This window comes from Crinia signifera, chromosome 7, assembly GCF_055691185.1.
Source record: "Crinia signifera chromosome 7, ASM5569118v1, whole genome shotgun sequence".
NCBI classification, from domain to species: domain Eukaryota; kingdom Metazoa; phylum Chordata; class Amphibia; order Anura; family Myobatrachidae; genus Crinia; species Crinia signifera.
Window position 1 is genome coordinate 100,382,916 of NC_139223.1, and position 22,968 is coordinate 100,405,883.

The following is a 22,968-nucleotide window of genomic DNA, read 5'->3' on the forward strand; positions in this document are numbered from 1 at the left end:
AGTATGGATGGTGTAATGGTTAGCATTACTGCCTCACAGCACTGATGTCATGGGTTTGATTCCCACAATGGCTCTAACTATGCGGAGTTTGTATATTCTCCCCGTGCTTGCGTGGGTTTCCCCCGGGCACTCCGGTTTCCTCCCACAATCCAAAAATATACTGGTAGGTTAAATGGCTCCCAACAAAATTAACCCTAGAATGTCTGTGTGTGCGTGTACATGTGGTAGGGAATATAGATTGTAAGCTGCACTTGGGCAGGGACTGATGTGAATGTTTAAATATCCTCTGTAAAGCGCTGCAGAATATGTATGCGCTATATAAGAAACTGTTAATAAATAAGTATGGACTTACTTTTCAGAGGGAAGGCTGCAGAAATCATTCAATGGTCAGTGCCCAACTAATGATTTCTGCTCCATGCATCTGTATGCGAGCAGATGTATAAATTGTAAGCTTGCGAGCAGGGACCTCCTACCTTGATGTTGGTTTGTTTCTACCCAGTTTATTTAACCACTGGTGTTTCCAATTGTAAAGCACAACGGTATATGCTGCGCTAGATAAGAAACAAAATAAATAAATGTGTAGTCATACACATCCGCTTGGATGCTAGCGTGGGGATTCTGGTGCCTGGGGGGGGGGGGATGTGTTCGACAGGGCAGCGTTTACCTGCTTGATAGGCAGCACATATATATGCTGCCTGGTGAACACATGTAAATCAGGCCCTTAATGAAAGTCCTGCTCAGAGTTATATTTGCACTTTTCTGTATTTTAATTTTGACTATAAATCTCAATACAGTATTAAAAAATGTGCACACTTTTCACTAGCACTGTAACGAGCAGTGCGTCCATCTCTGAATCACGTCCTTAAGGTGCCCACGCATTGTACGTTTTGAGCTTCTTACGTTGTTCTAGATCGCATGCGATACGCTTAAACAGCATGTGATTTGAACTAGATGCGATGCAATCTAGTACAAAAAGTACTGCATGCACATACTTTTTTTAAATGCGATATGCGGGAGCGCACATCACATTGCAAGCCAAAAGAAACGCGGTGCGATGTGAACTGCATGCTATGTGTTATGAACTAAAAAGTTCAAAATGCATCCGACCATCGCACCGTGTGTGGGCACCTTAGTGTTAAATTACTCTCCGGGACACTGGTTGAGCAGTGAGACTTCCATTTTCTCATAATTATTGAACCAACGTGTGAATCTGATTACACTCCCTCATTCTTTTATTTTCTCTAAGATTTGGTTTGTACTTGAATTCTGATTCTTTATTATTATAAATGAAAGACAAATAGGGTGACATTTAATAGAATGCGATTTGGGTTTTTTTGCGATATTTTCGCCACAAAATGGCGTTATCGCATTTTTAACCCAAATCGTCCATTTAATAGGGTGCGAAATGGCCCGTTTTTCTATTTTTTTGGCGATAAATCGCACCTTCTAAAAGTGTGCAAAAAAAAATCGCATTTGTATCGCATCCAGATGTTTTCGCACAGAAAACTATACAAAACGCATATTTAATGGGATGCGCAAACTGAAATCGCACTTTTTAGTTGTCTATAAATCGCACTTTTTTCAGACCAGGATCTGATGTGCGAATTGGTAAGAGACATGCAAAGATCATTGTGATCTTTTTGAAAAAAAACGAGCATAACCAGCCCCGGGCTCAAAGAGCCGGTCCTGGTTTCATCATGGGGGAAAACAAATAGGGTTCCCCTGGATTTTATAAAACCAGCACCAGGCTCAAGGGCCGCTCCTGGTTCCTAAAATACGGGGGGCAAAATGACTACATTTCCATATTTCAGGAACCAGCCAGCAGCGTAATGCCACAGCCGGGGGGAGACATTTTATACAAGTCTCCCCGGCCAAAGCATGGGCAGGGGTCCTGGGGGAGTGGGGACCACCCCAAAGAAGGGTTCCCCCCCTTCAGAACTTACCTGTCCATGCTGAAGCCCGGGGCTGTCCTCGGCATCGAGCTGATTTTGTGTAAAAAATAGACGATAAACTATTAACTTATACCATGGAACTATAAGTCCCAGCAAGCCTCCCCTGCATGCTGGGACTTGGAGAACCACAGTAAAATAAATAGTTAAATAAACACACTGACACCCATTAAAAATAAAACTTTAATACATACAAAGCCCACACATACTGATACTTACCTATCTTGAGCCCGTATGTTGGTCCGGGGTCCGGTGCTCCGAGGTCTGGGGCTCCAGGGCTGAAGAGTCCGGGGTCCAGGGTCCGAGGAAATCCATAGGGGGACCTGTGGAAGAAAATCCTACTCACCAAGTTCCTCTGGAGAAGATCTGTCATCTTGATCCGGCGTAGTCCAGGTCTTCTGCCCCGCGTGAGGTCTTCTGCGTCTACTCCCACTGGTACCCGTGTGACGAACTATACGGAGAGAGGCTGATGTTCCATCTTAAGCATCTCTCCTCTGAATGATTCTATTGGCTGCCTAGCGGCCAAACAGGAGCCGAGTTTTTCAGCCAATAGAATCATTTGGAGGAGAGACGCTGAAGATGGAACATCAGCCTCTCTCCGTATAGTTCGTCACACGGGTACCAGCGGGAGTAGACGCAGAAGACCTCACGCGGGACAGAAGACCTGGACTACGTCGGATCAAGATGACAGATCTTCTCCAGAGGAACATGGTGAGTAGGATTTTCTTCCACAGGTACCCCTATGGATTTCCTCGGATCCTGGATCCCAGACTTTTCAGCCCTGGAGCCCCAGACCTCGGAGCAGCTCAAGATATGTAAGTATCAGTATGTGTGCGCTTTGTATGTATTAAAGTTTTTTTTTAATGGGTGTCAGCGTGTTTATTTAACTATTTCTTTTACTGTGGAACTGCAAGTGCCAGCGGGCGCTTTAATGCCCTGCATGCTGGGACTTGTGGTTCTCCAAGTCCCATCATGCGGGGGAGGCTTGCTGGGACTCATAGTTCCAAGGTATAAGATAATAGTTTATCATCTATTTTTTAAAACAAAATCAGCTCGATGCCTGAGGACAGCCCCGGGCTTCAGCATGGGCAGGTAAGTTCTGGAGGGGGGACCCCTTCTTTGGGGGGTCCCCATTCCCCCAAGAACCCTGCCCATGCTCACCGGTCAGGGGGATGAATGCTTTGGCCGGGGGGACTCGTATAAAAAGTCTTTCCCCGGCTGTGGCATTACCCTGCTGGCTGGTTGGGCCCAGTGCTGGTTCTTGAAATGAAACGGGGGACCCCTAGTCATTTTGGCCTGCGTATTTTGGGAACCAGGACCGGCCCTTGAGCCTGGTGCTGGTTTTATAAAATCCAGGGGAACCCTATTTGTTTTGCCCCATGATTTTATGAAACCAGGACCGGCTCTTTGAGCCCAGGGCTGGTTATGCTCAGGAGGGAGGACATCACGCTGTTTTTCTAACGTTTTTCTTTTTTATCCAGAATTCGCAAGTTTTGAAATGTGCACATTTTCATGACAATAAATGTGCACATTTCCATGACTTAAAATCGCCACAAATCGCAATTTTTCCCCACTAATTCGCAATCCACAAGGAAAAATACGGGGAAAAAAGTGCGATGTGCGGCGATATTGTGCGATTTTAAAAATTGCGAAAAACTCGCATTCTATTAAATTTCACCCATAGGGCGGGATGTTGTAACATCCGCGGCCCCCTTCGCCGGCTACCGCATTATTAATAACGGCATATGCTATAACATATGCCGTTATTCATGCAAGGGACAGCTCTTGCGATAAGCGCTGTCCCTTGCGATGCGGTGCCGGCGCTGGACTTCCGGGTCTGTGACCCGGGAGTCCATCTGCGCATGCGCAGACCCCGGCGCCGGCCGCAGGGCACGCTGGGAGGGATCCGTGACGGATCCCTCAAACAGCGCTGCGGTAAGAAGCCCATAGGCTTCTGCAGGGATTCGCCAGCTTTAGCTGGCGATTCCCTCCGCAGCGCTGACACTGCGGAGGGGGCATATAGCATATAGAAATGCGGTAGAAACCCCGAAAACGGGGTTTTTACCGCATTTCTGCTATATAGCATCCCGCCAATAGTCTTTTAAATGCCTTTTTCTGATAAGCCACCTTTGTGATTTGTCTATTCCTTGACACTATTCCACACCTGTGAACAACATTGTCTTCCCTGTATTGGGGCTCATTAATCCTCCTGATAATGCACATGCTGCTGCAAAAAAAAGCCCAAGCTATCGTATTGGGTAGAAAGTGGTTTTACTTGAAGTTGCCGTCATGCTGCGCTTCTTGCGAGGGCCAGTCAAGGGTTGTTATCCCTACATGAAGCCCATTTTCCTTTAAAATAACATCTTTCTGTTCTAGTATTTTGGAATGGTTTTCTGAGTGATCGTTGCTTGGTAACTCTGCTCTGCATAAATAGAAAGGATTTGTGTGAGACAGAAAAACACTGACAAAAGGTGAGGAATACATTTTGGATACCTGCACATTTAATTATTTACACTGTTTATCCACATTGGCATATGAATGTGCTTGTTTGTTAAGGCATGTAACTGCCCTTGATATTGCAGTTTTGACTCACATTTCTCAGATCACATAGCAGGTACACAGGTATATTCATTTCTTGCTGACACATTTTGAAAAATCCACAGCTGGAACTAATTATTTCTCATGTGTTTCTGTGAGGAGATGATGGATTGTATGCAGATTGTGTGCACATCTTATGTACATAATCATACAATCAATCAGCAGATGGATTGTATGACTGATTGTAAGATGGATTGTATGCAGATTGTGTGCACATCTTGTGTACACAATCATGCAGTAGATGGATTGTATGATTGATTGTATGATCGATTGTGTGTAGATTGTGTGTCCAAAAACCACCAAGGACTGCCGGGGATTTCAAGGGAAATTGTACAGAATCATGAGCGCAATCGATCTTAAGATCGATCTTTCTGATGTATGGCCAGCTTTAGTCAGTGCACATTTTCCAAACAACCTAGATGCTACACAGGTGCACTCATTACTCACTACTTCATTTTAACAGATCCACAGGTGGAGCTAATTACTTCACTTGTGATTCTGTGAGGCGATCTGGAAATCATTAACTGTTGGTAGCTCTCGAGGACTGTAGTTGGCTACCCCAGGTCTAAGTCATGGTATAATTGTCTAATGCTAGCTACACACTAGAAGATATATCTGCAGATATATCTCCCATTGAACCAGGCAGCTTGTTCTCCATACACACTGCCCAATTTGTCCTGATTGACATCGCAACTGAATGGGCATGTTTATATGTGCATACTGAGTTGAGCTGTAAATCACCACCAGCTCCTGGTGCGGTATACAATCGGTTGGTGGATTGCCTGTACACCCAGTGTGATGCACCAAAACTCCTTAGATCTATATTAGACATTGATTATGTTGCATCGTCAATACTGTGAACAACATCGTTCACAGACCTATTGCTGGTATACATAGGTTGATGATCCATGGATATATCGGCCAGTATGAATCCAGCATTACAGTGGACCATACTTGCCTACCTGGCCCTCTCCATGAGGGTGAACATGCTCTGTTCCTTGACTTCCCTGGTAATGTATGATTGACAGCACCTGTGTCGAGCTAGGTAATTGATAAGAAAGGCGTGTCACCACAGGTGATGGAAATCATACATTACCAGGGAAGTCCAGGAACAGAGCATTTTCTCCCTCATGGAGAGGGTCAGGTAGGCAAGTATGCAGTGGACCCATCAAGACCCTGGAAGCTGGGGATGTCAGAAACAGTATATCTTGCCTCATAGGTGTTACTAGCTCTGATGGACTGTGTATACAAAAATATGTGTTCAGCCTAACAAATATTAGAAAGATGTAAAGGTCAGATTGTTATAAGAAATATAATTTGTCTGTAAAATACCAGAACCTACCAAATCAGCAATGGATATCTATACCAGGTTGAACTAGATGGACGCAAGTCTTTTTTCAGCCTTACCTACTATGTAACTATGTTGATCAGGTAATGTTCAGTCATCCACTGGACTAAAGGATTTATTAGCTGGATATATTAGCGCAAGAGTAAAACTTTCTTGGTTCAAGCACATCATAGGTGTTCTTAGTTTTGGCCCATTTGCATACATACAGCTGTGCACAATAAGGGTTAATAAGTATAATGGCTAATTTACATAATCCCATTCTAGTCTACATGAAAATGAATTAACTTCTTTCAAATCAGAAATAATGTATGTATCTGAGTACCGGATTGTGGCATATGAATGTTTTTTTGTTTAAGTTTGTGCTGTGTGTGAATATATTATAAATAAGGACATTACTTTGCTTAGTTTAATTTCAGAATGATCATTATGTTCGAACATTGATTAGAACATTATATTGACAATTGCATGCCTCCAAACATGACCTATTCCAGAATGGACATAATCCTCTCTACCTGGACTTCCCTCATAATTTATTATTGCAATCACCTGTGTTGAAATTCCTTTATTATAAACAGTTCAACACAGGTGACGCCAATCATATATTAAGAAGGAAGTTCAGATAGAGAACATGTTGTCCTGCCTGGAATGGGTCATGTTGGGATATTACATTTCTTTTTGCTAATATCCGTTTACACCTATTGTGCTCTTTTCAATTATCTGTCAAAATTGTCACATTATTCAGTGATGGAGTGTATAATACTGTCAGAACAGACCAAGCATATCATCATAATGGGGATCACTTCCTATAATATGTTTATGTCATAATGTTCAATATTCTACATTTCCATAATATCGGAAAACACATGGATAAAGGTCACCCGATACTATGTAAAGATGTCCATAACTACACAAATATCTGCATTATGATTGCACTGCGTAATGCATACCTCGCAACTGTCCCGCTTTTCGCAGTTACGTCCCAATTTTTGGGGATCTTCCTACATCCCGTCCGGGGCCCGGCAGTGTCTTACAGCGGGGAGGGGGTGTTTGGGGGTGCAGTTGGGAGTCCCCCTATCACCCGTGAATAGACACTGTGCACATGTGTACAATGTCTATTCCTGCAGCCAGTGGGGCTGGGGCATGACCAGCAGCTCACAGAACCACTGGCGAAAATGAGACGTGGCCTTGCGGGAGCATCGCGAGTATAGTCCACGCCCCCTTGCTGCTAGGCCACCCCCCAAAAAAATTCTGGGAAGGCACTATCCCTCTTTCCATTAGTTCAATGTTGGAAGGTGTTATGTATACTGTATTTTGCAGATATCTACATACTGAACGTGCCATAAATGGAAAACTGCACATGTTCTGGTCCATGTTCACGATTGTGGACTGAGTTTTTCTTGTGCATAGAAAGATCCATCCATTCTTGTTTTAGCTTGTGTGGAAGGACACGTGATTCTGGGGTTGGGTGCAAGTTCTAATGAGGAAAAATTTCCTATAATTTTACCTGTGCTGATTACTCTACATCTCTCTGATCTTTGCCATCTCTACTTGTTAAAGGGTCTTTCCGGAATGATGGCTTGAAAGCTACTGATGTCCTGCCCACTCTAAAGGAGAAAGTGGCCTTCGTTTCAGGTAGTACTCACAAATGTGTAGAATGTATTTGTTATTTATATAACAAGATGTAACTGCACTTTATATACATGGTGTAATTATGGTATATTGCCCTATAATAATGTACAGTACCCTGAAGTAGCTGTATTAATCATCAATATGGGATTAAGACTGCTGATACCGCTTCTCCCCAATATCAGTGCTGTTATCTTATATAAGATAGGGTGCCAATGTGCCACAAAATGTAAAAGTGGTCAGTGGAACTGGCCTTTCCGACAGATGCAGCTATAAATTCAACAGCTGCAGTTGTCGTTACCCACCCATTATAGCATGCAATGCTTACAATATCTCACGCATGCCTAGAAGAGCCGGATGAACAGTGAGACAAACATCTGTGGTAGTCTATCTATCAAGATGTATGTGGAATCCCTTATCTTGTATTTCCAAGTAATTTGTACAATTTCCTCTTATTTATTGTAAATAAATATTTATATAATCCCAAAATATTATATCAAGACAATTCTTCATATCCTGTCCTTTGTATTACAAGACATTTGTATAATATCCTGCCATTCATACACCAACACACATTTACAATATCCAGTACTTATATATAGCAAGATGTCTGTACTTTATTGAGTACTTTATATAACATAAATGTTCAACAATATGTTCTTTGGTAATTGTGTAGTTTCACGGCGGCAGTTACGTAGTCAGCGTTGTGTCCCTATCAGAATCAGCGTAGTTTTCCCACGGCCAGCGTAGTTAGCGGAGTCAGCGTCCTTGCCAGAATCAGCGTAGTGGCCCCCTGGCCCCTGTTAGAATAAGCGTAGTGTTCCCGCGGCCAGCGTAGTTATTGTGGTCAGCATCCCTCTCAGTATCAGCATTGTCTTGCCGTAGCCAGCGTAGTCAGTACGTTCGTGGCTAGCTGGAGCTTACGCAGTTAGCGTAGTCAGTCAGCGTTCCGCAGTTAGCGTGTAGTCAGCATAGTCAGTACGTTCGCGGCTAGCCGGAGCTTACGTAGTTCGCGCAGTTAATACCTGTCATCATTATTGTTTAAGAAGGATGACATGACAGGTGTGAATGTGTTCCTGAAACACCCCCACTATCGACGCGAGCCCAAAGCGTGGCGAGCGGATGTGGTAGGCGTCCTCCCGACCTGTTCATACCCCCACTATCCACGTCGGCGTGGAGTTGATTTTATAAAGTGTGGCGAGCGCACCAAGCCTGAAGCTTGGCGAGCGCACGCGTATTACTTGACGTGTATTCCCTGTGCTTGACGTGCATTTACCTTGATAACAGTTAATGCACCGTGAATGCGAGTAAACAATATTTTGATGCCTTACAGACAATATCTTGGACTACAGACAATAGATCAACACTAAAAGGTCGACATGCACAAGGTCGATATTGACAAGTGGTTGATACAAGCAAAAGATTGACATTAAAAAGATCAACACACGAAAAAGTTTACATGAGTTTTTGATGTGTCCACAATGGACGTTAGTGCGTGCGGCACTTGAGACAGGCAAAGCCGAATTGCCAATACCACGGCATTTCCTACAAGCCAACCACCAAATATCCACTTTGCGTTGTCGTCTAATAGACTGGGTCCCACCACCACAGCGAGGAGGTGATCGGAGTCTATTATTAAAGAAAAAAGAAAGTCAATGGATTTACCAGCTTGGGACGTTGGCCCCTAGAGGCCTTAACGAGAATAACCCATTGAACATTTTTCTAAAATAATGGACCACTGACATCCTGTTCATTTATTCATTCAATTATAACGTTTCTTTTGGGCCATCCTGATATGAATTTTTCCTTATGTACATTCAAATAAGCTCTTGTCACTTTTTGCCGACATGTGGGTGTACACACATTCCTCCATAAGTTTTTCTTATTATGAATTTTGGAGTGGTCTTTTTTCTGTAGATGTCTTTATTTAAAATATGTCACACTTCCCCCCTTTTTTTCGAGAAAAAAATAAAACAAAATAAAACAAAAATAAAAATAATAAAATAACAAAAAACAAAAAGAATAAAATAAATACTAAAGAATTATAATCGATAGTAGATTTGATATAATGACTAAGTAACATAATGATCCACATTCAGGATCTATCCAAAAGCTCAATGCTTTTGGTTAGTGTACTATATCTCTAAATAAATAAATATTCTTTAGTAATAAAATGTCCGTACTCCCCTCCCTTTTATCCTGCCAGATATGGCACAATAATTATTCTAATTATTCTAATAAGATCAACTATTGCTGATTTTTTGCAGTAGTCTGCAAATAATACACTGTGCCACTATATGCAGGATTTATATTCCCGGCTCACCCTCACATTATAGAATGACTTTTTGCTGAAAAAATAACCAGCAGGCTTATTAAATAATAGTAAAAGATTCTTTATTCCAGTATCACTTTCACTTATATTAAAGATAACCTGCACGTCCCCCGCACTAAAATACACAATCAGTGCCTTCACAGCGGCATAGTTGTAAAGTCTCTTTAACACTGTAATCATGTAACGCCGGGCAGGAGCGTCATAGCAGCCGGGGAAACCCGGAAGTCTCTGCGTTCCACCCGTGCGTGTCAAATGCCGATACTTCCGGGTCCCGAACTTCCGGTGACTCCGGAAGCACGGCTCAGCTATGCTGGAGGCAGCGTCCTCACTCAGCAACTAATGTGTAGGGTATAAATGCCGGGCCCGGGCATTGTCAATTAGCTGCTGCTCCTTTCACCATGGGTTTCCCCCTGTGACATCGTTGATTGCTGACACCATGAACTAACCAAGTAATGTAAAACTCTTTTTGTCTGTTTATGCATAAGCAATGTTTTTGTTTTGGTACCCTGTTTGCAGGTTACTAAAATGCTATTCATGTGTTTATAGGCTCCTTTATGGACCGAAACGTCGGGGCACATATGGAAACATAAAAACTGTGATTCATGCTGATCAAAATTCATTGGATACAATAAAAACCCGGATTGGATTTTATAACAAGTCTGATATCTTTGTTATAAAGGCGAGTGCCTGACATCCCCCACCTAAAGTGTGGAGGATACTCCCGGAATATATATATATACACATATATATACATACAGGGGCGTCAACAGCAGTGTAGACCCCTGGGCATAGCAATGTATTGGGGCCCCTACCGATCCTCCAGCGGTAGGGGTAGGGGAAGCTTTGATGTCCTGCGGGTGGTAGGGTATCAACCCCTCAGCATGTAGGGCCTGACCAGTAATTTCCACTAATTAACCCTTTACTGCACAGATGGTGGGAGATGAGGTGGGAGAAGGGGGCATTGGGCTGAATGAAGGTGCCCTAATACATTACTTCCAGGGTGGTAGAGGATGTTTAATACGCAGAGGAGGGGTGTATAGTGGAGTGGGCTTATTATTCATAATTTTCTGGTGTGAGGACAGCTTGCTTGACTGCAGATATCTCCAGTTCCCAGAAATAGATTTCTTAGATTTTAATGGAATTAAAAACTAGAGAATCCCACCTACCAAATGGTTTTGGGAACTAGGGGATCAGAGTTCAGGAGGCAGAGCAATCTGCCAACGAGAATATAAAACTACATACCAGGTGAGTGGAGCTGGAGCAGTAACCAGTTGCTGGAAGGCTGATATCTCTGGTTCTGGGAAAGTAGAGACAAGCTACTAGTGTCCATCAAAGTGGGAGAGTCCAACTTTTAGAATATACCCTCAGAAAAAATCAAAGTTAGACAAAACCTGAAATATCTGACTGGGAAGAGCAATTAACAGGCTTGGATGGGGACCAGTGTTTTGAAGTCAGATATCTCCGGTTCCCAAGTGCCGATTTTCAGCCTAGGGTCCTTAGACTCCTGGGGGGGTTCTGGGTACTCAGAAACACACCCCCCCCCCCCCCCCCCCTGCGTGCGCTACTGTAATGAGACTGCTGCTTCTCCTAGGCTAGAGAATCAAAGGAAAGTTGTATGTGGCAAAAAGAGCAGTGTGACGCAGACATTGTATGCTTCACCTAGGGAAAGGAAAGTATGTGGTTAAAAGGGTAGAATGCCACAGACCATTAAAAGAAGAGACTCATGGCCCCATGCACAGGTCCAATTTCATGCATGTAAAAAATGTCACATCAAGTGCTAAATCGGGTGAGGCTCTCCCAGGGAGCTACTAGGGTAGTGATGGCTAACCTTGACACTCCAGCTGTTGTTGAACTACACATCCCAGCATGCCCTGCATCAGTTTTAGCATGGCCAAATAGTAAAACTCTAGCAGGGCATGCTGGGATGTGTAGTTCAGCAACAGCTCGTGTCAAGGATAGCCATCACTGTACTAGGGGAGCTAAAGGGAAAACAGGTCTGACTTGTCCCTCAGACAATCGGTCCTGTGTGTGGGGACCTTTAACTTTCCTCTTAGAGGGCGGGATGTATTAAAATACATTGCCGCCCTTTGCCGCCCCCCCCGCCGCGATGCTGCCGCATATGTACTAACATATGCGGCTGGCATCGCGGTGCGGTGACGGAGGCCCCCCCCCCCCGCGATACCTGTACTCTGGTGTGCGGGGGGTCTCCATCATCTCCCTGCCGCCACGCTCTCCCCTCACGCCGGGGACAGCTAAGCATGCTGTCCCCGGCGGCTCCTCCTCCCCCCTGCAGCCGGAAGGATGTCCGGCTGCTTCACTAGGGGGTGGAGGGGTTTACCTTCCGGGGTCCAGGAGGACCCTTCAGGAAGGTAAGCCAGAGGGGGGGGGGTCGGCGAGGCGGCGGGTTTGCATTGGCGGGCGGCGAAAAGAAGCCCATAGGCTTCTATAGGGTAGCTCCACCCAAAGGTGGCGATACCCTTCAGTGCGGTATCATTTTTGATACATTGGAAAATGTGATAAAACCGCATTTTCCATTTGATACATCTCGCCCAGAGTCTGCAGACTTATGCTGCAGACAGGCTTAATCTTTCACATGTTTCTGCAGACACAATACAGGTAGACCAAATGGGTTTAATTGTTTGGCTAGTCAGTGCATGGCAGAAGGCTAAACTAGCTGGTCTCATGTAGGCAGAGGTGCAGCTGACGTCAAATTAGTGAGCCAGTGAAAGAAGATGTTACAACAGTGTGAAGTAAGGGTCACAGGAATACTTTTGTTGGTATGGTGCTGTAACATCCTGTAACATCTCAATAAACTGCAGTGAAATGGTTCAGCAAGATCTATTTGGGCATAATTTATTACAGTAATCACCACACTAGATTTGGCATAGCCAATCGTGGGGGAGGGGGGTAGCATGATGGGGTTCTGGTTGCCCCCCCCCCCCCCCCCCCCCCTCTTGGCAAGTGCCTTCAATTATGCCACCAATTTTCAGGGCTGTTGCCGCTCTCCCCAAGACTTCCATACTTACTCCAATGCGCTGCAGGGTGCGAGATTTTGGATTACATTTGGAAACCCCCTCTAAAAATCCTGCATTTGCAACTGTTTAGGGTATATTGAACACATATAGGCACATATGCAGAGCTATAAACAGATTAATAATCATAACATGAACAATAAGATAACAAAATAACAGACAAAGAAGAACTCCACATGATCTACAGGTTAAAGTATTGAAAAGTGGAATGTCCTTCGAGAGAAAGAGCCACATTAAATTGGATAATTAATACATGGACCATAAATGTAGTCATTTGGATTTTTCCTTACTTTTACTGTTGCCTGCAAAACAGGTGTTTCCTCATACATCATTGCAGCAATCGTGCCAAACAGCCCCTCTCGATACGCCAGGTCTCATGACAATTTTTGCTAAAAATGCATCTAGTCACCACACAGGCCAGTATTCAATGCCTCTGATTCGCCATATTTTCTGGGGAATCAGGCAATTCCCCGGGTTTACAGGGAATTTTCTCACAGAAAAAACAATTCGCCCTATTCAATGGACACAATTCTCTGCAAATGAAGAGCGAATGTCTGGCGATTCTCTGTTTGTGATTCTCCGCGATTCGCTAGTGGTTTTCATTGGGGTTTTTAGTGGAATTCGCCAAGAGTGTATTCAATGCTGAAGTGGAGAACTGCTTTCTCCAGTGATTTTCCCCGGATTCCCCATTTTACACTCCTCATCTTTTTCTGGAGAACTGGAATGTGATCTTTGAAAATAAAGCGTTTTTTATTTTTATTTTGGTGTCAAAAAAATCAGAATTTTTTTTCTGTGAAGGGGCATGCTATTTTTATTCATGTGCTTGCAGCACATGAATATATTTTAATATTTTTTTTTTTTTTTAACAATATATATATATTTTTTTTTTTACACATTCACCAGCAGGGGGCCGAGCCGGTAGCTGCTCATTAATATTCATATATTCACTGCACACTGATCCCTATCATTACACATGCACGATCGGGACCAGTGTGTAGCGGCTCCCTAACACAGCCCCCTGCCAGCTCTGGGGGGCTCTCCCTGTGTCCCCCACAGCCCTCCTTCACTCCCACAGTGTCAGGCGCAGGCAGGGAGGCTTCCATCTCCCTGCCTGCAGCCGTCCCCCAGCTCCCCGGCGGCATTCGCCGGGGGGTTAAAATTCGCCGCCAGGGGCAGCAAGCCCCTGAGGGAGTGAGGGAGGGCTGGCAGCGAATGCTGCAGCCCTCCGGAACCCGGCGATTGTGCAGCGAATCCAAAACAGGATTCGCTGCACAGGGGGAAATAAAGGATTGAATACCTGCTACAATGTTTAATTGATAATATAAGTGTGCTATGCTGGCAGTCTCTATAGCTGTTCAGTAAAATTTTAGACAGATTTCAAAATTACAGCTGCAAAGCTAAACCCAAGCGATTGTGTGGAACAAAAAAAGGGAGAATGAGAGAAAGAAGAGAGAAAGGGGGGGGGGGGGGGCATAGGAAAACACAGAGGTTAGTAAAGAGATTTAGTAGGATGCACATCAGAAATTAAGCTGAGGTTATATAACCGTAATGTTTAAAACATTTTAGAAAATTGCTGGTGCTTGCTATGGGGCTGTAGTAATAGCTGACCATAACTTACCCTAGGTATGGTGAATGTTTCATCTGTGCTACACTCCCTACTGTTAGTTTCTATGCTGCTGTCTTAACCGGAAGTCTTTGCATCCATTTCCGTGACGTCAGACGCCGACAGTGCTGCATATAAGTGGTTGCATTTGTGTGTTGGCACCACTATTGTGCTCCTTTCTGCCCAATGCATTTCAAGTCTCCAGGTCTCTTTTTCAAGGATATTTGCTTTGTAATAATTGTTATTTTAAATCTTTAAAACTTTTATTAAAATTAACGGAAGTACCTGGAACTGGAAGTCCAATATGGCAACAGCCATGTGGTCTTTGCAGTAAAGATACATTTAAAATGTTTGTTTTATATTTAATTTATTGTCACAAAATGGCATAGCTCAATGTTCCCCAGCGGCACTATATCTGAACTGCGCTGTGTCCCAAGCCACATCCTTTCGTCTTCTAAGACTGCACAGCTAGACATCCCGCTATGTACACCATGCTGCCACTCCTGCGACCATAGCCAAACTCTGTTGTGTTCACCACATATGGCATTTCCTGACTGTTCAGAACATGTGCACCGCCATGACAGTTCCAGCCAGCTGATCATCAGAAATCCCTTTGTCTACAGTTCCAATCAGCTACCACCCAGGGGTATAAAGGCACACTGCTAATGGCCAGTGCTTTGTCTGTTCCAGTGAGTTCATTACCTCCTGTGAGTGTGCTAAGAGAGTGCAGTTTCCATCACAAGCACTTCTTGGCTTCCTGGCTTTCCCTGAAGGTCTGTTCTGCAGCATCCCTACAATTCTCATTGCTTCGCTGGTAACCAACCCCAGTGATCCCTGCAGTCTCTATTGCCTTGCTGGTATCAAACCTCAGTGATACTGAAGACTCTCCTTTACCTCATTGATATTATACCTGCAGCATCCCTGCAGATCCATTACTTGGCTCAAGTCCCAGTGTTCCTGAGTACCTGTACTGCTGAGTTCCAAATGTTTCCATTTCTTCATTAGTTCCAAGTCAAGAGAACCAGTTATCCTGCCTCTGCAGCATCCCCGCAGACTCATGTTATCCAACTTCCCTCAATGAGAAGAACTCCTATCAATCCTGCCACATTCTGTTCAGAACACCCAGCCATAACCCTGCAGTCTTGCCTGGTACGGATTCACCAAATAACTAGATTGTGGCAGTTTTGATTTTGAATCTCAATGAAATTTCAAACCTTGGGGTCCCTATTAAGTTCATCAGAAAAATGTTCTGATAGGTTTTGCATTTTTTTATACCTCACAGGGAGCACCAGCCTGTTTTTAAAACTGAAATTGGACTGATCTTATTGGATATCCGATGCTATACTGGTCCATATTTGCCTAAACCTGGTAACCAGTCCGGATAATCACAGCATTTCCAACCGGGATACCACCACCTGCACAATTTGGGATTGGACTTTTGCATACTAGTGAGGACACCTCTAACAATCTGAGGACACTTTATACCCTGCAGAGATTAAAAGTTGACCCAGCAAGGTAAATGGATTCTTCCGAAGCGTGGCGAGCGCAGCGCACCCCGTGAGGGGACACGGAATACCTGTAAAGTAATATGCGTCCTCTCGCCACGTTTCGGGCTCGCTGCGAGCCACCGAGCCTGAAGCGTGGCGAGCGGATGCATATTACTTTACATGTATTCCGGATCCCCGCGTGGGGCTTGCTGCGCTCGCCATGCTTCAAGCTCGACGGCTCGCTGCGCCCTATATAAAAAATCGTATACCATTGAATTGTATGCATTTGTATGGCATACAATGCCATACAATTTTTGATTGTACAACATCGCGCAGTATCGCATCGCATACTATATTTAGTCTTATGGTATACAATGCGATGGGCGCCGTGCTAGGAAACAAGTACCGATAATTTTCTTCGTATTGGGCCTTTCTAAATTATTTATTTATTTTTGGTTATTGATAAACTTGCAACATATGCATTTGTTGCAAAGATCTAAATCCATTCTTTCAGGAGGAGGTATTCTTATCATCTGCTTGGGGGCATGTTCTCCTAAAACCAGCTGGGGTTTCATGGGTAAGTGTGGACCTAGAATTGGCCTAATATGCCAATGTGATTCAGGAGACTTACGGATTTTCCAAATGTCTTGGTTGTATCGAGTGATAAACAGTTTACCTGAATTATTGGTGTTATCATTTTTTTTTTGATCAATAGTTCTTCTCGGCTTATATAAGGGGTGGGCAACAGGCACCCCGCGGGCTGGATATGGTCCGCGAACAAATCCTGCCTGGCCCTCTGCCCTCACCAGGTAGCAATGACAAGCAGCCAGCTACAGCATGCTGCGCTGCTGAGGAAACCTGGTTCTTGTCACAGCGGGACAGCTTCGGGGGAAGGAGACACAGCCCGAGAGCAATGGATTGCTGTGGAAGCACTTATTTGCCTGCGCCACGTGTCCTCAGCTACAGATCAGAGCATTGGAGTACCGTCCACCGCCGAGCTTCTGCTGCTGTCATTATTATTATTTTTATATTTTTATTTATAAGGCGCTACAAGCGCCTTACATATAGAACATGTTTTAACAGTACAGGGTATACTAGAACAGGGTATACTAGACAGTACAGGGTGAACTAGACATAACCAGGGCCGGCACTACCTTTAGGCAGCTGCCTAGGGCGCCGGCCGCTTGAGGGCGCTGTTTGTTCAGCTGGTGGTCCCAAGTGGTCCAGTTTCCATCCACCTGACCGCCCGACCTTATGATCACCCGGCTGCCCAACCTCACAATTGCCCGGCCGTCCAACCTCACACCCGCCACAGCACAGACAGGGCATAAGGGGTGGAGGATAGAGGCGCGGCCATGCTGCAGCAGCTACTCATTGCCCCGAACACAGGTCTGGCACGGCGCACAGGTTACGCTCTGCCGCCGCGGCCCGGGCACTCCTTGAGGAAGCTGGAACAGTCTGGAAGGAAGAAGCAGACTCAAGCTCAGCCACCGTGGATGCTAGAAAGAGCAGCCTGACACTGTAAGCTCCTCTTCTCGTTCTCCTAATCTCCCCCATTGGTCACTTACTCCGCTGGTGCTCTCCATGTCTCTGCCAGGCGCCCAGGTGTCATCACTGTGCCGCCGCTGGTCCACTACCTGCTTCTGCCGGGTGCCCTGTTCTCATCCCTGGCCCTGCTGGGCTCTCATAACTGCGCCGCCACTGGTCCTCTCCCTGCCGCTGCTAGGCACAAGACTCCAGCGGTGTCCCTAAGGTGAGGGCTGCTGGCCGGGGTTTTGTAGTAGTATACTCGCTGCTATAAATTCTCCCAGCAGGTAACTCCGGCATGTGCGCATTAACTACCGGACCACACCATTTCTTTCACCTCTCTTTGCCTGACTTCCCCTCTATCTGTATGTCTGCCTTACCCCCATCTCTGTGTGCATGACCCCTCGCTCTGCCTCACCCCCCTCCTCTCTCTACCTCTGTCTGACCCCCCTCTGTTACCTCTCTCTCTGCATACCACCATTCTCTTCCCTCTATCTCCCTGCCTAAGCCGCCACTCTATGCCTCTATGCCTTTGCCTGACCCCCTCTCACCCCTCTCTCCATGCCTCCCCCTCTCTCTCTATCTCTCTCTGCCTTAACACGCTCTCCCACCAATCTCTCTCTCCCTGCCTAATTTCCCTCTTGCTCCCTCTCTCTACATGACCCACCCTCTCATCCCTGCGCCACTGGTCCTCTGCCTGTTCTGGGTTGCTGGCTCTCTTCTTTGCACCACTGGACCTCACCCTGCCGCTGATCCCAACCAGTCAATTCCGCCACTGGTCCTCTACCTTCCGTTGCTGGGCGCCCAGATGGGGTGTACCCGGCTCTTATCCCTGCCACTTCTGAACTCTGTCGCCCACTGTCACTCTTCCTGTCACTTTCCCTGTCTCAGCTTTCACTCTTGCTGTACCCACTGTCATTCTCTCTATCCTACTGTCACTGTCTCTTTCTTTGTGTCACTTTCTCTTTTACCTGTGTTCCCGCTATAACTCTCCCTGTCCCCGTGTCTCCCGCTGTCACTCTCCCTGTATCCCTACAATCAAGGACATCCCCCATTTCAGTGACCGCATCCCCTTTTTATGGCCACACCCCATTTTCCTGAGCACGGCCCTCGAATAATTAGTGTAAGTGTAAATTATTGCCCACCCCTGGGTTAAATGCTCGAAGTTGGTCTAGTACTATCTAGAACTAATTTTTCTCTTATGTAGCCCCTTTCTACCTTGGTGGAAATCATATACCAACATCCCAAAAAAATGTTTTAATTGGTTTTAATAAATATATTACCATTGTAACATATTCTGTTTGAGTTTTCCATGATAATATATAAGTGGTAAACATATTATAAGATTACTCATAGGTGCCCATTCACCCTCCTAGCAGGAAGAGGGCACTATATATATTTTTAGTAGACAGGCAGCAGAAGTACTGTATTCTTTAAGACAGGGGTTCTAATCTTTTTTGAATCATGGCACCCTAGAGTATCAGGATTTTTCCACAGCACAAGGCAAGGTTTTTTTTTTTGTTATGCACGCACTATACAATTAATGCCCTTCAATTTGCAGGCAATAGACCACCGATGTGTTTATTTACACTAGTGGGGGTGCCATCCTAAACAAACTATTCATATGAGATAGGAATAGAAAAGAGAGGAGAAAGAAGTTTTTGTGGATACACTCCTAAAGGACCATAGAGAATATTAACAATTGAAATTCATTTGTTTCTAAAAGTGGTGGGGGCTCCTTTTATCTTTATTAAATATGGATTGGATAAAGGACACCCTCACGGTAGCGAAATGAGGGGTTAAAATTACATTAACATACACACATGTAGTGAAAAGAAGAGAAAAAATTGTGTGATTAAGATCAGGGTTGCCGACTTGCAAAAAATCCTCTCCGGGAGAAGTCCGGAGAGGAATCTTTCATTACGAGTTTGGGGGCGGGGCTTAACGGTGACGTCATTAAGCCCCGTCCCCATTACAGCAAATAGCCGAAATAACTGATCTCCATGGAGGGGGCGGGGCTAAAATGATACGATTGTGCCATTTTAGCTCCGCCCCCTCCTCTGAGACCCGCGGATTGCGGGGGGGCTCAGTGGGGGTCCCCCTGAGTCCGGGAGGGTTGCCCACCCTTCCGGGGGCTGGGAGGGGGGACCCGATTTTCGGGAGACTCCCGCAAATTCTGGGAAGGTCGGCAAACCCTGATTAAGATTTAAAATGTAGGTAAGTGACTGAGAGTGGTGGTGCTTGGTGTATGGAGGATGGAAATTCCCACCAGGATATTGGAACCTGTAGATGGATTAAATTATTCGATAATTTGTTATCGATTCCCTAAATTCCCTACATGTGTGTATGTTAATGTAATTTTAACCCCTCTTTTAGAAACAAATGAATTTCAATCGTTAATATTCTCTATGGTCCGTTAGGAGTGCATCCACAAAAACTTCTTTCTCCTCTTTTTTTCTTTTTTCCACAGCACCCCTAGGCCCCCCCCAAAAAACACATAAAATTAAGAAGATTGTGTTTATGTGTGCTTCTTAGGTTATGTGTTAAAGGGCAGGTTTTGCTTCTGATTGTACAGTACACATATTTTATGATTGGTCCTGGACCACCAACTAGTGGCACTCCTGCAAGTGTCTTGAGGCACCCCAGGGAGCCATGGCACACAGTTTGGGATTAATGTTATATTAGTGTTTTGAATTTTATTATTCGTCTTTATCCCGAATAAAAATAAGACATTGAGATAAGATTCTGCATCTTCTAAGAGCCTAATACTTCCGTGTGCCGCCTGATTGTATTGGATCGGACATTCTGGATCCTTAGTAAGGCACTGGCAACAGTTTGCCTTTAATGAGTAATGAAAAGCAGGGTAATATGGAGGAATTACTAAAAAAGTTAACTGAAATGGCTCTCGGTCAGCAGACCCAGGTCCATATGATACATGAGTGGCAGCAGAAGATGGCTGCCGGACAGCAGCATCTGGATGAAAGACAGCATGCCCAGATTCAGATTAAGATGTTACATGAGGGACAGCAGCATCTGACTGATAAACAGCAAACACAGATACAAGTCCAACAAACTCAAATTCAGCTGTTGCATGAAAGGCTAAAGGAGATGCGGAAAGGGGGCAGGAGCTCGAGAGGCTATCGAAGCTCACCCCAGCTGACAACATAGAGACAGGAATGGCCTGCAGAGGAATTGTCTGACAGGGTGGCTCCCTGTTCAGCATGGGAGGCACTAAGAGCCTATTTGGATATGACTGTGGCTGAGGCATGCTCCTGAACTAGCTGTAAAAAGGCTATACTTGACAGGACTGGAGTGACAGGCCCAAGCAAAGCCCAAGAATTCCATGACTGGCGGCTGGAGGGCTCTGACCCGCCCAGGATTCAGTTAGCCAACTAGTCCGACTGGCCAGGGCCTGGTTGCAGCCAGATAAAATTTTGAGTGTCATTTACCAATTTAAGCAATATGTTACTCCAAATAGTGTAAATCCTCTGCCTGCTAAGCTCAGCTAAGCAAGGAGCCTAGCTGAGTTTTGCACAAGTTACTATTCCCACTTGTTTACATGGATGATAAAGTGTGAAAACTTTTTAAAAATTATACAAAAATGATACAACTCAAATAAAATAAAAAGGAAAAATGTATCTTACACCCAAGAACTCATTCTGTAGTGGAGGGGATTTCCACCTGAATCAAATGGGTCGCTTCTAGCCAGCTTGCTGTTCCCCCAAGAAGTAACAACTCAAATATTGTCAAGAGAAACAGTTATAGCTGCAGGCTCCCTCATCCCTCCCACCCTTGGGATTTTGACCCTTCCCCTACTGGAACTTGTCCCTAGGTAATGTATCTTCTAAAGTGCATGCAGAATTTGTCTGCTGTTTTCAAAGTGATTGATACTCATTCCTTATCAAGTGAGATGCATAGCAGACAGGCTTCACTGATAAGAGATCTGAACTGGAGGAAGGAGACAATCTCTAACCTCTCTTAGCAGACATGTTTTTACAAACAATACCAGAAATACATTTATCTCACACCTAATAATGGCCCTTATTCTGATCTATGCGGCCGGAGCCGCATACGTTGCTCCGGCCGCACAAACCAATCCCCGCCTACAAGACGGATCGCCACGGCCGTCCGTACGCGGACGGCTGGCGATCCGCATGAAAATGGTGGGGCGTACGCCTCCACCATGGTGGGAGCTGCCCCCTGCATTCGATGGTCGACGACCATCGAAGGCAGGGCCGCACGCTCCCCCCGCTCACGCAAGCTTAGACCACACGGACAATCGTCCGTGTGAAAGCTTGTATGGGGGTGGAGAGCTGACATCCGGCGATGTCAGCTTTCCGCCCCCATCACTGGCGTCATAGCCTCATTACCATGCATACGCCCCGCGTTTGCATGGGAACGCCCATGAAACGCGGGGCGTATGCATAGGGAAATGAGGCTATTAAGCCCCTCACGCCCCTATACGCCCCCTTTGCGGCGTATAAAATTTATGTGCGGCGATTTCGCCTGCACATGCGCAGAGTGACCTCTGCGCATGTGCAGAGTGAAAACATCGGCGGTACGGCCGCACACGGGCCGTACCGCCTAGTTCAGAATAAGGGCCAATAACAGGAGGCATGCTTGATTGCGACATGACCATGTGGGGTCGATCTATTAACTGTTCACCTATCATCTGCATACCCATAGGCGAATCTAGGGGGTGGTCCGGGGGTGCACAGGATCATCCATTAGCCCATTTTGTAGCTGAGGGACGGGGCTTTCCAACGAGCCCAGCCCCGTGTCTCTAGCCCCCTGGGAACCGGAGATACGGCCAGGCAAAGCTGGAACGTTTTCCCTATAGGATAACATGGGACCCGCTAATTCCGACCCCCACCCAGTTCGACGGCTGCCAGTTCCCCCTTTGGCAGCACTGAAGCTCGAGGTTGATCTCAGTCTAACCCAAATCGCTGGGCCTTCAATCTGATACCAGGCTGGATCTATATGGGTTAATTGGTTCCAGGGATATTGAGGTTAAACCGATTTTTTTAATTTCTTAAACGTAATTTCATGACTGTTTATGTTCTTTGAGGGCAGATTTCTCTGGAACCAAACAGCCCAGTTTCACGGGACCAAAATCATTCGAAGCCAACTCAAAAGTTCTTCAATATGATACTGGTCTCATGTAAATGGGTCAGTTGGTTCCGAAGATATAGCTGGTTGGTTAAAAGGGGGTAGGGAGAGGGGAGTGGTTGTCTCTCCCCCTCACACCAGAAAATGCAGGGACTAGGCTGGTGTATAAGGGGTCAGCCTGGGAATGTCCCTGCATGATCCTGGAACCATATTCCCGGGTAAATCCCTGCATTTTCTGTTATGAAAGGGGTATTATTTCAAACAGCCATGACCTGCAGTGCTCTGAATTCAGCCGCCCTTAATCATGTGGTGCCGGCGCCCAGCGTGCTCCCCCGACGTCACGCACAACAACAGCGC

The 22,968-nt window shown here is 45.5% G+C and overlaps 1 protein-coding gene across 9 annotated transcripts in view; it reads left to right on the forward strand.

Moving 5' to 3' along the window:
• Positions 1-22,968, forward strand: part of KALRN (kalirin RhoGEF kinase) — an 856,470-nt gene that overhangs the window by 200,092 nt on the left and 633,410 nt on the right. For 8 of the 9 annotated variants that reach the window (XR_014450786.1, XM_083153542.1, XM_083153544.1 and 5 more), the window contains exon 2: positions 7,453-7,527. The exons of the other annotated variant lie outside the window; for it this stretch is intronic. Coding sequence is in view for 7 of the 8 variants with exons in the window: in XM_083153542.1 (XP_083009668.1) it covers positions 7,453-7,527 (75 nt within the window). In the remaining variant the exon portion in view is untranslated. The remainder of the gene's footprint in view (positions 1-7,452; positions 7,528-22,968) is intronic. 9 annotated transcript variants of the gene reach the window in all.